The sequence below is a fragment of the Madurella fahalii genome, assembly GCF_045866475.1.
Source record: "Madurella fahalii IFM 68171 DNA, scaffold_2, whole genome shotgun sequence".
NCBI lineage: Eukaryota > Fungi > Ascomycota > Sordariomycetes > Sordariales > Madurella > Madurella fahalii.
This window is the reverse complement of record NW_027263972.1, coordinates 5,797,006-5,812,535: the sequence shown is the minus strand read 5'-3', so window position 1 is coordinate 5,812,535 and position 15,530 is coordinate 5,797,006. Positions and strand designations below refer to the sequence as shown.

At 55.9% G+C, this 15,530-nt stretch overlaps 5 protein-coding genes across 5 annotated transcripts; 2 read left to right on the top strand and 3 right to left on the bottom strand.

Annotated features, from left to right (window-relative positions):
* Positions 1 to 65: 65 nt before the first annotated feature.
* Positions 66 to 1,852, top strand: ORC2 (Origin recognition complex subunit 2; the record flags this gene model as incomplete). The annotated part of the gene is made up of 2 exons (XM_071059874.1): positions 66 to 1,627; positions 1,738 to 1,852. The coding sequence occupies 2 exons, from the start codon at positions 66 to 68 to the stop codon at positions 1,850 to 1,852; spliced, it is 1,677 nt and encodes a 558-aa protein (XP_070915975.1).
* A 2,294-nt stretch (positions 1,853 to 4,146) lies between these two features.
* DED1 (DEAD-box ATP-dependent RNA helicase) lies at positions 4,147 to 6,289 on the bottom strand (the record flags this gene model as incomplete). The annotated part of the gene is made up of 2 exons (XM_071059873.1): positions 4,147 to 5,974; positions 6,075 to 6,289. The coding sequence occupies 2 exons, from the start codon at positions 6,287 to 6,289 to the stop codon at positions 4,147 to 4,149; spliced, it is 2,043 nt and encodes a 680-aa protein (XP_070915974.1).
* Positions 6,290 to 8,131: 1,842 nt separating this feature from the next.
* Positions 8,132 to 8,807, bottom strand: PRE1 (Proteasome subunit beta type-4; the record flags this gene model as incomplete). Its single annotated transcript, XM_071059872.1, has 3 exons — positions 8,132 to 8,333; positions 8,399 to 8,648; positions 8,711 to 8,807. 3 exons carry the CDS (start codon positions 8,805 to 8,807, stop codon positions 8,132 to 8,134), a joined length of 549 nt encoding a protein of 182 aa, XP_070915973.1.
* Positions 8,808 to 9,347: 540 nt separating this feature from the next.
* RRP9 (pre-rRNA processing protein) lies at positions 9,348 to 11,186 on the top strand (the record flags this gene model as incomplete). The annotated part of the gene is made up of 1 exon (XM_071059871.1): positions 9,348 to 11,186. The coding sequence occupies one exon, from the start codon at positions 9,348 to 9,350 to the stop codon at positions 11,184 to 11,186; it is 1,839 nt and encodes a 612-aa protein (XP_070915972.1).
* Positions 11,187 to 11,895: 709 nt separating this feature from the next.
* MFIFM68171_04450 (Ubiquitin-like protease family profile domain-containing protein) lies at positions 11,896 to 15,228 on the bottom strand (the record flags this gene model as incomplete). The annotated part of the gene is made up of 1 exon (XM_071059870.1): positions 11,896 to 15,228. One exon carries the CDS (start codon positions 15,226 to 15,228, stop codon positions 11,896 to 11,898), a length of 3,333 nt encoding a protein of 1,110 aa, XP_070915971.1.
* Positions 15,229 to 15,530: the final 302 nt, after the last annotated feature.

The following is a 15,530-nucleotide window of genomic DNA, read 5'->3' as shown; positions in this document are numbered from 1 at the left end:
TCGGAGCTGTCGAAATATGGCGTGTCTCGGCGACAATTCGAGAATTGACCATCGGTAGCAAGAAAATGGTCCGCAGAAAACCTGCAAACGAGGCCCCGGCCCAGCGTCCTTCGCGCAAGCGCCTACTAGCCATCGACCCGTACGACGTGCCTGACGAAACTGAGTCTCTGAAACGACCTCGACGCCTCAAGCTGCATGAGGCAGCTGAAGCACCTGAAGAAGATGAGAAGCAGGTTGAGGATGAGACTCAGGCCGCCGCCGAGCCGACTCCGAGAAAGCGGCGAGGTCGACCCCCGAAATCAGCAGCGGCTGGATCAAACGGTCAGGTCTCGACGCCCTCGGCGAAGCGACATAAAGAGGTGGCGGAAACTCCAGTCAAGCCCAATGGCATTGGCACACCGAGCCGACAGAATATTGCCGACCGGTCAGCGAGGAGGAAAAGCGCCAGGGCGCTCATCGACCGCGTGATAAGCGGTGCCATCAGCGATGACGAGGCCGAGGAGGGAGACATTGCACGCGAGATCTACGAGTCCAGCGAGGACGACGAGGTGGATGACGATGAACGGGAAGCCCAAGAGGGAGGGCAAGAACCCACAACACCTTCAAAGACCCCAGGAAGGAAACGCAAGGCAACGACATCACGAAGGAAGTCGCCAACACCTCCTCGGGACCTACCTCCCCACGAGCAGTATTTTTACCAGAACAAACCTGGGTTAACCAAGACATCAAACAACAACCTCTCATCGCTGGATCTCCTCACGCACGATGAGTACTTCTCCATTGTCAGGCAGCTCAAAGATCCCCACGCCTCCGACGTCACCTTCCTCCAGCATCTCCACGCCCAATCTTTCCCGCAATGGGCCTTCGAGCTCTCACAGGGCTTCAGCACCTGCCTCTATGGCTACGGCTCCAAGCGCCGCCTCCTCCACGACTTTGCCACTTACTTACACTCCCAAAATCCCGACTCCAACCACAAGATCATCGTAATCAACGGCTACGTCCGGGCGCTCACAACCCGGGACATCCTATCGACCCTGAGCACCGCCCTCCCGCCTTCCTCCAAACTCCCAGCCGCTGGAGGTGCCAACCCCAGCAACACGCTCCAAGCTCTCCTCTCCCACCTCTCTACTGCAGCCCCCAACACAACCCTCACCCTCCTCATCAACTCGATAGACTCCCCGCCACTCCGCAAAACACCAAGCCAATCCCTCCTTTCCCAGCTCGCGTCCCACCCCCAGATCCGTCTCGCCTGCTCTGCCGACTCCCCCAATTTCCCCCTGCTCTGGGACGCCGGCCTGCGCGCAGCCTTCAACTTTGTTTTTCACGACTGTACGACGTTTGCCTCGTTCAGCACGGCAGAACTCGAGGTAGTCGACGACGTCCACGAGCTGCTGGGGCGGAAAGCGAGACGGGTAGGCGGCAAGGAGGGCGTGGTCTTTGTGCTGCGCAGCCTGCCCGAGAACGCGAAGAGCTTGTTCAGGCTGCTGGTGGGCGAGGTGCTGATCGCTAGTATGGACGGGGGGGAGCGGGAGGAGGCGGTGGCGGTGGAGTATCGGATGGTGTATAACAAGGCGGTCGAGGAGTTTATCTGCAGTTCGGAGATGGCGTTCCGGACTTTGTTGAAGGAGTGAGTATCCCCCCTTCCCCCCTTCCCCCCTTCCCCTCCCCTTCCCTGTGTCGTGAGAAGAGTGGTTGGGGTCGTTCATTGTTTTGGCTGACATGTGCTTGTCGGGACAGATTCCACGACCACCAGATTATCACCAGCCACAAGGACTCGATCGGCACAGAATTGTTGAGTCTTCCCTTTAGAAAAGAGGAGCTCGAGTCCATTCTGGAGGAGCTGACGACATGACTTGTTTTTATGAGCGTGGTGTCTGGGTACAAAAACGGAGTGGTTCTGCATGGGTTGGAGTTCATTAGTGCTGGATTTGGTTACGTACCACACAACTAAGGCATCGAGATATGTAAACAACGTAGGCGGCAATTAAAAGAAGTCACGGTAGATGGATATCGCCCAAATTAGCTGTGGGGCAACACTTCTTTGACGATAACCGCATGCCACCCAGCAAAAAGGAGTACCTTGAACTGTGTTCGTCTACGTACTGTACAAGTCTCCAGTATTACAGTTCTCATTTACACCTACCACCAATGATACAACTGCATTTCAGACTGCAAGGGCTGTCCCGTAAGTCAACGCAACTCGCCATATCACAAAGAGCCTTCTCTCCTAGTGAAGCTCTGAGAACGAGGACAACAAGACAGCCTTTCACATTCTATATTCAATAGATGGGTAGTTGGTTGCTGTGGGGACTGTGAGACAGCGGTTTCGCGTGAGCTGTGCAATCCAGGAAGATATTTCCTGCACTCTGAGGCGGCACTCAGTCATTATTCGTTGAGAAGCCTGCCTGTGTCGTGCTCCACGGGCTGACATCCCATTAAGTTGCCACATGTCCAGAATCACCAACTCCACTACGCTTCCAACGCGGATTTCATGCCATTGTCCCATCCTACTTATTCACCCTGTTCGTTCAATTATATTGAACCTTTAGTTCAGCAAGACATACCAGCGTCCCTCATTATCTATGCTCCAACCAACGGGAATGGGGAGGGAAAGGCAGGGAAAGGAAACAAGTCGATCTTTTTGATTAAGTTTATCATGGTGCCGTCAAGAATTGCTTTGAATGAACGTCACTGGTTCTTCCTATGGTCCCGGCACATTCATCAGCATATGTTGCGAAGCCCTGTAAGGAAGCGCCACTCTCGTTTCCCTCCATTACAAGATGTTCATGGGCGTAATCGCAGGGAGGTGTAAACGACAATGAAAGTCACAAAAGCAGCACTGTCAGCAGAGGAAAAGAGAACACACATTGCCGAGACCCACCAAGAGACATTGGATGGCACGGGACACAAACCCTTTGACAAGCAACATCAATCATCCGACGAAAGGCTATTATAGCGCGAGACATGGGATGCGACGGAAGAGATCACGCACGGCACATGATGCGACGGAAGACACTAGGATCGGATGGACGCCAGATCGGACGGAAAACTGCTAGAACTGTTCTCTCGCAAGGAACGTTTTGAAAAGCAAATGGTTTTTTTGTTCGGACTCCTCAGCATAGACTAGACCCTAGTCTCCAGAGTAGGAACAGAAGCCACTGTTGTCCGGGTCGTCAATATTAACAACCAAGGCTCTGCAAAAGAAGCCTGACCCTTTGCGCAAAATCCTCCCATTTTTGTCGTTTGCGCGTTGAACCCGTCCTTCGCAGACGCCGGTGGTATGTTCCAGTGCCAAATGTGACAGGGAGAGCCGGGAAAAAAAGCACTTCCCCCTTCCGCCAGCTGAAATCATCTTCCAAAGGGGTATCATGCTCCATTAACCTGCTCCCATGGTTCCTCAACTGCCGAAAAAAATTGCCAGTCCATCTCCGAGGTCACTCCAGGAGCGCGCGTGCTCCCCGAATCTCTCTGGACCTGAGACCGAGACCGCCCGGTCGAAAATCGAGCCGCCGACCCGACCAGAGATAAGAACCGAGAAATCCACTTTTGTCTATGTGATGTTGTAATGTGCATCAAAGAAAATGGGAAAAAGAAAAGGAAAGTGAAAAGAGGTAAAAAAAAAAAAAAAAAAAAAAAAAAAAAAAAAAAAATAGGAAAGCCAGCGGCGTGCCATGACCACCACTTCTATGTGAACGCATCGAGCCCTCTGAAAAGCAGGCCAAGGGCAGAAACATGACGATCGTAAGGGTTGATCAAGATCCAGTCTCTCTAGATCATCATCAGCCGTGGCTGCAAACCATGCCGTCTCTAGCATGAAGTTGGCAGCGCCTTGTCGAGGTCCCAAGGGGGTCTGGTCTAAAGGGTATCAAGTCGTCGAATGGGTCCTTCTGTATCGCAGAACAGGCAAACCCCGATCTATCGTTAAAACCGGATAGGGAACCTTAGGATCTGATCCTGCCGGGCCCCGGTGGAAATGATGAAGTCATGATCGCCGCCATTAGAAATTCCGAAAGCCGAAGTGCCATAAACCGAAAAGCAATGCATGCCGTGTGCGCGTAACGATGCAGCACAGAAAAAGGAAGAAATGCAGACCTGAACGCGTCAGGGAGCCCAAAAGGGAGCATGATTCGCAGGCGACACTGGTGTCTACCACCAGGACTGGCCGCCAGCACCACCAGGGTTGCCGTAGCCTCCGCCGTAACCACCGCCACCAAAGCCGCCACCATAGCCGCCGCTAGGGGGCGCACCACCGAAGCCGCCGCCGCCGTAGCCGCCGCCGCCAGAGTTGTGCTGCGGGCCTCCGAAACCGCCTCCAAAGCCGCCACCACCACCGCCGCCACCGCCGCCGCCGCTGCCGCCGTACTTGCGGAAATCAGTCTGGCCACCCCGTCCGCGACCGCGACCGCCACCGCCGCGTCCTCCACGGCTGCCACCGAACGAAGACTCGCGGGCAATGGTCTCGAGGAAACCAGGAATCTCCTGGTTGGCCTCCTTGAGCAACTCGATCAACTCGCGCACAACACCGCGGTTGCCGCGGTTGAAGAAGGCAGTGGCAATACCCGTGTTTCCTGCACGGCCGGTACGGCCAATGCGGTGAACGTAGTCGTCAATGTCGGTGGGTAAGTCGTAGTTGATGACGTGGGTGACGTTCGGAATATCCAAACCACGAGCGGCAACAGCGGTGGCGACGAGAATCGGGCACTTGCCGTTGCGGAAGAGCTCAAGAGCACGCTCACGCTCGCGTTGGGTACGGTCACCATGAATCGAGGTAGCCGGGAAGTTCTGGTTGATCAGGAAGTCCGACAGCGAATCGGCCATGCGCTTAGTCTCGACGAAGATGAGCGTGAGACCGCCACCGTGAGTGTGGAGGATATCAAGGAGGACGGAGCGCTTGTCAATGTCCTCAACATATTCGACTTTCTGCGTGATGTTCTCGGAAGTTGAACCAACGCGGCCGACGGAGAGGAAGACGTAGTCGCTGAGGAAGTCCTGGGCAAGCATCTGAATGTCGCGGGGGAAGGTAGCCGAGAACATGAGCGTCTGGCGCTGACCGGTAGGAGGCATGTCTTCGCCCTGGACAATGCGGCGAATCTGGGGCTCGAAACCCATGTCAAGCATGCGATCAGCCTCGTCCAGTACGAGGTACTTGATGTTGCAGAGCGAGATGCGACCGCGTTCTATGAGGTCGACTAATCTACCGGGAGTAGCAACAAGAAGATCGCAGCCGCGCTCGATTTGACGGAGCTGAGAGCCGATGTCGGCACCACCGTAGACAACGCAAGGGCGAACCCACGAGCGATAGGCGAACTTCCGGGCTTCGTCGTAGATCTGGGAAACCAGCTCACGGGTCGGAGCAAGGATCAACGCAGTGGGGTAAGCCTTGCGCTGACGACCGTAGCCGCCGCCCTGGACGGGTACGGGAGACGGACCCTGAGTGAACGACTGGTGGAGGATAGGGAACAAGAAACCGCCCGTCTTGCCAGAACCGGTCTGGGCGCAAGCCATGAGGTCGCGGCCGTTGATGACAATGGGGATTGAGTACTTCTGCACGGGCGTTGGGATTTTGTAACGTGCAAGCTCGATGTTGGAAAGCAGGTGGGGGTCCAGCGGCGGGTTGCTGAAGGTTAAGACGGGCTCTGGGACATCATGGCCAGAGGGTGTGACCGGGATGTCATCGTACTTTTCGAAGTTGATGCCGGTGTGCTGCTTACTCGGATCGTCCGCGGTGCCGAAGAGTTCCCGCTCCAGGCGCGGGTCGGCAGCGCCAACAACGTGCTTGCCCTCAATCCACCGGCCTTCACCACGGCCGCCGCCACCGCCGCCGCCGCCACCACCGCCGCCCATGTTACCGCCCGCGTTCGGGCCACGATAAGCATTGCGGTTGAAGCCGCCCTGGCGATTTCCCCACGGCTGAGGGGACGATTCGAAGCCGGGACCGGCCCAATTGCCGCCACGCGCATCGTAATTGTTGTTTCTGCCAGTCGCGAGTTAGCAATGAGACCCGAGTATAATAGGTACTGCTTGTTGATGTGCTTCGTGACACGTATCAAGCATCGTTGAGAGATAGAACTTACCCAGCCCAAGCGCTATTGTTGAGACCGCCCATAGGGGCAGGGGCAGGGGGACCGGGGGGACCAGGCGGTGGGCCTCCAGGACCGTTCATAGTAGGGGCCGGGCCATTGGCAGTGGCCATCTTGTTACGCATGTGAGGGGGAATGTAGGAACGAGTCGTCGGCTGACCCGAGCCGAGGGAGAGATTGCCCATATTGTCGGAAATTTGGTCCGCCATATTTGCAGTCGAGGGACAGATCGTTGTGTCGACGATGGAAAATCGAAGGTATCGGTCGGAACGAATCAATGATTCCAAATCTCTCAAAAAGAACGCAAATGTTCAAATGAGAGCGCTGGAAGAAACGGAGACGAAAACCTTGTAGGGCAGAGGATCGAGTCTATGTGTGAAAAAGAAGGCAAAGTTGAACGAAACAACAGGCGAAAAGAAAGCCGAAAAACCAGTGCCTTCCTCGCGTCTAGTGTTCCACGATTATTTGTTGCCTGTGGCCGCAGCGACGCTCGCCTCAATAAAGCGAATTATTAAGAGGGAGCGGGTCTCCTGAGAACCTCTCGAAGAACCTGAAAATGCAGATTCTTAAAGAGGGAAAGGAAAGACAAACGTAAGGGAAAATGCAGCTTGAGGTGTGGGATGGATTCGAAATCCTGGGTTGCGTGGGAGAAAGGAAGAGATTTTTTTCCAGGAAGAGAGAGGATGGGAGGACGAGCAAGAAAAAGAGTTTTGGACCGGTCTGGAGACCCACTTCTGCAGAAGGTTTAGGGAAAGCCGCTAATCCAACCACAGGGCAGTGTGCAACGCTTTGGCCCAAGATACCCATGTCAGAATTTTTTTTTTTTTCCAGGTGTTGGGGGTTTTGTGGCCACCCGCGAGTTCCATCTAGCAAGGAAGTCAGCGAACTGTTGGTGGGGAATGGGCAATCCGACGGCGAAGATGCACGTCTCAGTTTCCGTTAATGTTTCGCCTTGTGGCGAAGGTGGATCGCTCGCGAAAGGTACCAACACGGAGCGAGATGTTTATAGACGTCTTGTTTGGCTGTTGCTTCCGGGCTCTCACATGGCTTGCCCAAGCAATCGGATGAGAGGGCTTGAGCCATATGAGGCAAATCGGATGCACGTGGCACTACACTCTTCCTTCGAGACCCGGGTTTTGTGACAACGAAAACAAATTTGCCTCCATTCAGCTATTGTTCTCATATTCATTCCTGCCGAGGAACGGGTATACTACGCGTATGACGCTAGGGTTCTTTCACGAGTCAGTTTGACTGCTGGTAGACAGCGGACTAGAAGGAAGTGGGCGAATTCATTTAGCGTTTCCGCGTGGACCCTGACCACAGCCGAGAGCAGCATCAGGGACTGCAACGTATTGATGGTCTTTTAAGCCCATGAGTGACTTCCCACCTCCCGTCAATTGTTAGGGTCAGCAAGTGCTAACAACATCGCAAATGCAGAGTTTGCAGAATCCATCCCTTCAAGAGGCCTCACCGCCTCACAGCGTTTGGTTCCCTCTCATAAGCATGGCTGCAGGCTGCGATTGCGCGCCTATCGGTGAACAGCCGGTGTCGTCGCATTGGTCGCGCACGCGCTCACCGCCCTCCCTACGGCCTGCAGAAATACTGCGCTCACTCTTCTCGCTGTCTCCGACCATGATTGCCAAGTATTGTCCAGGAACGACTTGCAGATGTGACGAAAACTCTGAGATGCTTGGAAGCGGTTGGTTTCCTATTGGCCCGTGAGCGGCCGCTTGGACACGCCCCGCGGTTTCTCAGTGTCATCGCAAGAGCAAGATCAAGGCAACAAAAAGTCGATATTCCCCAAGTTAGATATGGTGAAGCGAATCCGGGCGCCGTTGATTCTACCGGCGCAACAAAGTATGATCGACCCCAGGTGCTGCCGGTCTAACCGTCCAGGAGCCGAAACTGAGGTAACGAAAGTGGTATCACTTGGCTCAAAGGAGAACTTGAGACCTAGAAGAAACTCATCGATCCCATTGAATGCGCACATCGCCCCTTGGCCAGGTATTATACACAATTTATTCCCCGCGAGACCCCATGCGTCATCAAAATCAAGCACTCTTCACCACCTTGTCGTCGTCAAACGGCATCTCCACAACCCCGTCCTTTGTTACCGCCTTAACCACCATGCCCTTGAAGTCTATCGGTAACCTTCTCTTGAGTTCATCCGTGCAGAGATTGAGGATTTTCATGCCCTGTACGAGGGTGATGTCGGGGTGGTGGTGTTTGTCGAGGATGGAGAGGCAATAGTACCTGGAGGCTGTCAGTATTCGGGTGTCGTCGCCGGCTCGGGAAACCATAGACTCTGGGCAACATACTGCGCGTAACCGTGTGCGGCGTAAGGCACCGGGGCCAACGAAGCGAGGTAGTCCAGCCAGTACAGGCTCGGCTTGTGTGTGATGGGGTCAACCCCTCCGAGCAGAAGGTTGACATTGTAGGGCTTCCGCGACCGCAAACTGGATGCCAGCTCACCGCGAACAAAGTGCGCCAGTGCTGAGGGAGAAAGATCGGTCTCGTTGCGCATCGAGTAAAGCTGGGCGTTGGCTTGGATGTATTCGGCGAACTGCACTGTGGGGGACTGTTAGCCGCGGCGGGGCCCCGCTTGCCACTCCTGCTCCATGACCACGAACCTGTGTCGCCCGCCTCGCCAGAGAACGCCATCAACGTGTGCTTGTTCAACTGCCTCGTCTTGTCATCGGATGCTTTCAGGACGGTAGCCCCTCGCATCGCGGCCTTAGACGCCGCGATCAAGGTAAAGTCTTTGCCGGTGATGCCGAGTAGAATCTCCCTGGGAATCGTCAGCTCGAGCCATTTCCCTGCATCGATCTGGGCGTGCGACTTACATTTTTAAGTTATCTGGCTGAGCAATGTTGTTGTTGTCGTCAAGTTGGCAAGCTCGGCTCAGCTTGCGTTCCTGGTCGGGGAGCTAGGCAGGAAAGCGAACGCGCACTTGGAGCTTCCGCCTGAGAGCACAGACCCCGCCCACCAACCTGCCGGGGCTTGCCCAGGGACCCACTTGAGCCTCTCCAGCCCAACTGGGGCTGAAATTGGATGGACTGGAAGTTTTTTCGTGGCGGCACGGCGTTTTCCTTCTCCGACCCCGCCGTGCGCAACGGTGCAGGGTCGAATCGGGGTGTTTCTCCACCGATGCAAGGCCAACTTTTTTTTCTGGGCCCGCTCAGAAATTTTGAAGCGGCAGCTCCAGGCAAAGCCAGACGAGGGCAGCGACAGCGCCGACGGGCAGCACAACAGGCCACATCTGCCACAATGTCGTCGTTCTTCACGGCTCCAGGCGCCCAAAAGAAAAGAAAACGTCCGTCAGCGGCAGAGCCACCCAAAAAGCGGCTTGCAACCGCCAAGACCGCGTCGAAATCCGCCTCTAAAGCCCCCGCCAAACCAGCTACCGCCCCGAAGCGCAAGGCAATTGAGCGAGATGAGTCGATATCAGGCAGCGATCTAGAAAGCGACGAGAGCGGGGATGACTCCCCCGAGCGAGGCGGCTCCGAGGGAGCCTCAGACGAATCGGACAACGAGGGAGAGACGGCGGCCGAGAAGCGGTTAAGGCTGGCACAGCGGTACCTTGAGAAGACAAAACAGGAGGTGGAACTAGACGAGTACGCTTTCGATGCAGAAGAAATAGACAGAGATCTACTCGCCGAACGTCTACAGGAGGATGTGGCCGAGTCCAAGGGCAAAGTCTACCGGCGATTGGCATCAGAACTGGACTTCGAGAAGGCAGGACACACTCAATTCCGCTGGAACTCGGGCTCGGTAACATCGGTGGCTATCTGCGCCCCCTACGCCTACACCACAACCAAGGATGGCTATCTCACCAAGTGGAAACTACAAGATCTACCAAAGGACCAATGGCCGCAGACGACGAGAAAGAAGCCCAAGAAGCCGCCTGCACCGCCGAAACGGAAACCAGAGAGGATATGTTTTGCTAAAGCGAACCCCAGTAAAGCCAAAGATAAGACCTACCAGGGCCACACGGGGGCGCCGCTCACCGTGAGAGCTTCCCAAGACGGCAAGTTCGTCGTGACGGGCGGCGTCGACCGGCGCCTCGTCGTCCACAACGCCGCCGACCTCAAGCCCATCCGCGCCTTCACCCAGCACCGCGACGCCGTAACCGGCCTCGCGTTCCGCCGCGGCACAAACCAACTCTTCTCGTGCTCCAGAGACCGCACCGTCAAAGTATGGTCTCTTGACGAGCTAGCCTACGTTGAGACCCTCTTCGGGCACCAAGACGAGATCCTCGACATCGACGCGCTTGCCCAGGAGCGCTGCGTCAGCGTGGGCGCGCGGGACCGCACGGCGCGCTACTGGAAGGTCCCCGAAGAGTCCCAGCTGGTCTTCCGTGGCGGCGGCGAGGGAGGCGGGGCCAGCAAGAAGCAGAAGCTGCCCCCCAACCTCGACCCGGCCTCGGCCGCCCACGAGGGGAGCATGGACCGCGTGGCCATGATCGACGACGACATGTTCGTCACAGGCAGCGACAACGGCGACATCGCCCTGTGGAGCATCCAGCGCAAGAAGCCCCTGCACGTGGTGCCCCGCGCGCACGGCATCGAGCCCCCCCTGAAACCGTCCGAGGCCTCGGCCGACGAGGTCCCCGACCCCAAAGTCGTCCCCGCGCCGCAGCCGCGCGGGATTACGGCGCTCCGCACGATCCCCTACTCGGACGTGATCCTCAGCGGGAGCTGGGACGGATGCGTTCGCGTGTGGAGGCTGAGCGAGGATAAGAAGAAGATCGAGGTAGTAGGTGTATTGGGGGGCCCATCATCATCATCGTCATCGTCGTCATCATCATCATTGATATTAACAAACGGGGTGAATGGTGATAAGAAAGCAACAAGTCAAGAGTCAAAAGGTTACCAACTAGTCAGGGGCATAATCAACGACATTGCCATGTTCGAGCGTGGAGACAGGGGCAGAGACGGGCTGTGCGTGGTAGCTGTAACCGGCAAGGAGATGCGCCTGGGCAGGTGGAAGGTCTTGAAGGAGGGCCGGTGCGGCGCCGTGGTGTTTGAGGTACCGAGGATGCCAAAGAAGCAGGCCGAGGCGAATGGGGAGTTGCCAGATACCGACGGGGATGATGATGAGCAGTGACAGGCAGTGGCGATATACAAGCATAGCCCAAATCTATACCCCAGGCAGACGAGGCGTGAAGATCCCAAAAAAATTGTCACATTAGATGTACAGCTTATGAGATTTGTGCATGCTCACAGAAGCGAAGCTTAATTTGTGCTGTAGCCTCGCTTTCATCGTCGGCACAATTCACGCGCTGCCGCAACGGCTTTCCCACTGTACTGTGCTGAGCTGAAGTCCAGTCTCAATTATCTCATCCCATCCTTCTCTGCCCGCACTTGCGTGCGTAGCTTATACACAGCTCAACATTCGATATTGTCCGGGAAAAGCCCTTTGGCCAAGGGGAAAGCAAAGGAAGCGATGGTAGGTAAGGGAGGGAATCGGCCGACTACCCAGGGGATATCGGAACAGTGCTTGCCTCCCGTTACCTGCCCCAATCCCGGTGATCGAAACAAAGTGCATGGCTAAAGCAAAAGCCGACAAAACCCCCTTTAACAGAATCCGAATGCCACGCCGTGCCACGCCAGGGTATGTTACGCCGCTGGACCAACTAGAGCAGTGTCCACTACGCCAGGATCGCACAAGGCGCAATGCGAGCTCCCTAGAGAAAGAAGAGGGTAGTCTGAGGTATAAAAACACACAAAACTCAAAATGGAAAAAGAGAATGCCACCGAGCCAACGCCATATTAGGAACAGGAGACGACAGTTCCCGAATTGATCACCCTCAAAATCAGTCCGTAAGATCAATCGTATCAGATTGCCTCACTAGCTCAGCCTTCTGCACGACAGGGATGTCACTCCCGCCTAGGACGAACCGACTCTCGGCGTGGATGCGAGCAGGCTGGGTCTTATCCACCGTGGCTCGCTGTCCCACGCCCGGGGAGGACATCTGAGACGGCCTCCCTGATACCTTCTCTGCTTTGACGGAATTAGAGCTATAGAACGACGATGGGTGGACCTCGGCGATATGGTTAGGATCTTGCGGGCGCAGTGGTGAAGTGGCGAGCTTGCTGATGAACATTGGCTCGTCCTGTCGCCCGGATAACTCCTCCATATCCGGCGGTTCGATGGACGGCAAGATGGCATCCTGAGTTGTGGAGAGAAGAACCACCTCATCGGGATTATCTTGCTGAGAGGTCCGTTGATGGGAAGATCCGCTGCGGGCCGGCACTGGAGATCGTGTTTCCTCGTTGGCTTTTTGCTGCCGGCTGTGAGGATCCTCGTCGGCGTCAGAATCGGCCACTTCATGGATCACCGTTGGGGAGCTTGCGCCTTTGGCGGAGGCCGGTTGTTCAGAGCACCCAGTTCTGCCGTCACACTTCCCTTTAGACTTGTCTCCAACCTCGCTGGTCGCTCGAGACTGGTGGCTGTTCGGCTCCGTGTCCGCATTAGGCGTTCCTTTCGCAGCGGATGCTTCACGCTTTTTCTGCATTGCTTCTTGCTTGTCCTGATATTTCTTGTGTTCGCATTGTATCGTTTCCCTCCACAGTTCTCGCAAGTGGCGGGGGTCAAACTCCCAGTTTGGCGATTCTTTTCGAAGTAGGGTATGGATGAACAAATCCGGGTTTTTGACGAATTCCTGGATGTAGCCCAGGAGATAGACGCCGCAGTCGCAAAAGTTGTTTTGCTCTGGAATACCGACCGCCTTCATTCCTAGCTGCTGCGGTACTTCGGTAATGATCTTGTTTCGCTTGTGCTTGAACTCTTCAAGAAGATACTTCTTGAGATGGGTGACCGTATGAGAGTGGCTAGAGCCAAGGGAATCGAGAGTGATGATCCTCGGGTCCTCGGGATTGTACCTTCTCGAAGAAGGCCCGGATTTTCTACCGTACTTTGCTCCGGTGTGGGTAAGATCTATGCCGCCATTCCGGTCGTCTGATGACAGATCCACAATGTCAGATTTGACAGGATCGGGTCCCCGCTCTTCGCCCGTCGTATCCGCTCTCGATGGTTGCATAGGCAGATTCTCGGTCACATCAGTCATCTCCACATCGGACGATGCTCCGTCCTGGGTGTTTTTGCGTGTTTCGGGGCCTTTAGTCGTTCCCTCTTTTCTGGAGACGCTCTCAGCGTTGCTCGGAAGTTTTCGGGAATCTGGGTCCAGCCTGCCCGGGTTGCATATGATGGCTACCCACCAATGGAAATGCTCATTGACAGGGACGATGATGTAGTCATAGGACAACAGATCCACCTTGGCGGTCCAGCTCTTGACGCCATCGTAGTTGATTGTACCCCGGCTAGACTTGAGCTTTTCGTAGAAGAAGGAGTTGTGCAGGTAAACGCGTTTGTTCAGGTCTGGGTGCCTAGAGGCAAACTCATCAAAGAGGTACCGGAGGCCGAATCCGATGAGGTTATCGTTCAGACATTCCCCTTCGTCGAGTCTGGGAATATCCTCCTTGTCCACGGTTGTACGGTGGAACATCAGGGGCATCTTCCAGTTCTTTGCCCAGTCCGGGTTCTCCTCGGTCCACCGACGAATGAGCGGGGAGCGGGGCGCCTCGATTCCGAGGACTTGGCCGCCGACTTGTCTACTCCTCAAGGAGCGCGACCCAGATATGACAAGACCATTGGTAGATTCAACACGGGAAAACGAAGGGGTCGGCGCGGAAACCTGCATCTGGTTTCGGATGGGGGTTCGAGCGCTAGACGGTGGGCGGTCCTTCCGCTCAACTCCCGTCGTGTCCAGCGTTAGTCGTGGTGGGTGAACCGGCGTCTCGTGTGGCAGCCGCCTTGCTTCCAGCCGAGTGGGTGCTTGGCTTATATCCTGGCTCATCTTGTCGTAGATTTGAAGTAGTTTATGGCTAAACGTCGTCAGCAGCGTTCGAGAAGCACCCAGGCCAGTCGGTGAGCCATACCTCTCCCTTTCCTGGATGCAAGGTATCTTTAGGTTTTCACGGACCCAGTCTGTGACCCACGAAGCATCAGAATGGTTGCGGAACTTGAGTACCATCATCCCCCCTATGGGTCCGATCGACGAGGATTGATCCATGGTCTGATGGATCTTGATGAAGTTGCTTTCGGGGTGATAAGACAGCGACTTGACTCTCTTGGTAATCCTGAGCCATTGATACGGCTCAGCCTCGTGGCCGTCATCTGTGAAGGCACGGAGCTCGGGATCAAGTGTTAGCCGTCGCAGATGACAGGGCTTTTGCCCGCGGGCCGGTAAGTAGCGGAAATTTGGTTGGCACACAGCTGAGACCACGAGAACGCCCGTGTCCGGAAAGGTGTCAGCCTTTTTGGCCCAGTTCGTCCGGTTCATATTCCCTTTCCTAGACAGACTAGGGCTGGGAGGATGATGCCTGGTCGAATCCACGGTCATGGGTCTCGCATTGGTTTTCGAAGCGTCTCTGCCGTCTGCGTCATCGGCCAGTTCGTCGCCATCCGTGATCTCATGACTAGCCCGCTTTTTACTTCTAGCCGAATATGTGAGATTCCGCTCTCGCCGGCTGCGTTTCCCGAGGATTTCGTTATCTGCAGCATCGCCAAAATTGATTCTGGGTGACCTGGCGGCCTCCACGTCTGCGACTGAGGGCATAGTCAAGCGGGCGACTCGTTGTCGGTGCAGAGGCGGCCTCGGCTGTGGCGCTAACTCGTCAAAGTCCTCGATGGGCTCGCCGCGCGCACGGCCGCGCTTCGGCAGCCCGGGCACACTGTGAAGAGGATGACCAGGCGATTGGCGACGACGCCTGTTCGATCGTCCCCGTCCACTGGACGCCTCCACAGCCTGGTATTCGGATATCCCGGGCGAAACAGAGTGCGCAAAGCTTGCCTGACTCCCATGGTTCTCTGTCCTCGACGTTACATCCGCATCACTATCCACAATGTCCTCGGCTGGCCCACGAGGGCGACCTTCGGTAGAGACTTGCTTTTGCCGTTTTGGGGCAGGCGCATGCGCAGGAGGGGGACTGCGTCGCGGAGGCTCGGGCGGGCGTCCAGGGTCAGCATCCAGAGTGTCTATGGGCTTGAACCCGATGCTCTTCTGCACTTGGTCAGTCCCAGGGCTCACCATGCGGATGGCCGGCAAAATTTGACACACCATGATCGAGTTGAAGAGACGCGGCATCCTGACTGCCCCCTTCACAGATCTTTCCCCGGTATCCTACAGTCAGCGTGTGGTCGACAGGTCGGCGGCGGGTCGGGTTGTGTACCCATAATCTGGAAATGAGTGTGCAGTTTTGTGAAATTCAAGATAGCTCCTGCTGTGGCGCCCGTTAGACCTCGGCGGCGCGGATCGGCGGCTCGTGAGACACACTTTTTCGAGGTTTTCGCATTCTGAGAGGTCGGCGCACAAACGGGAGCCTTTACACTTTCTGCGGCAGCCGCGTAGTCAGGTCGCGACTGTGTCGACTTTGTCCGGTGCGGATT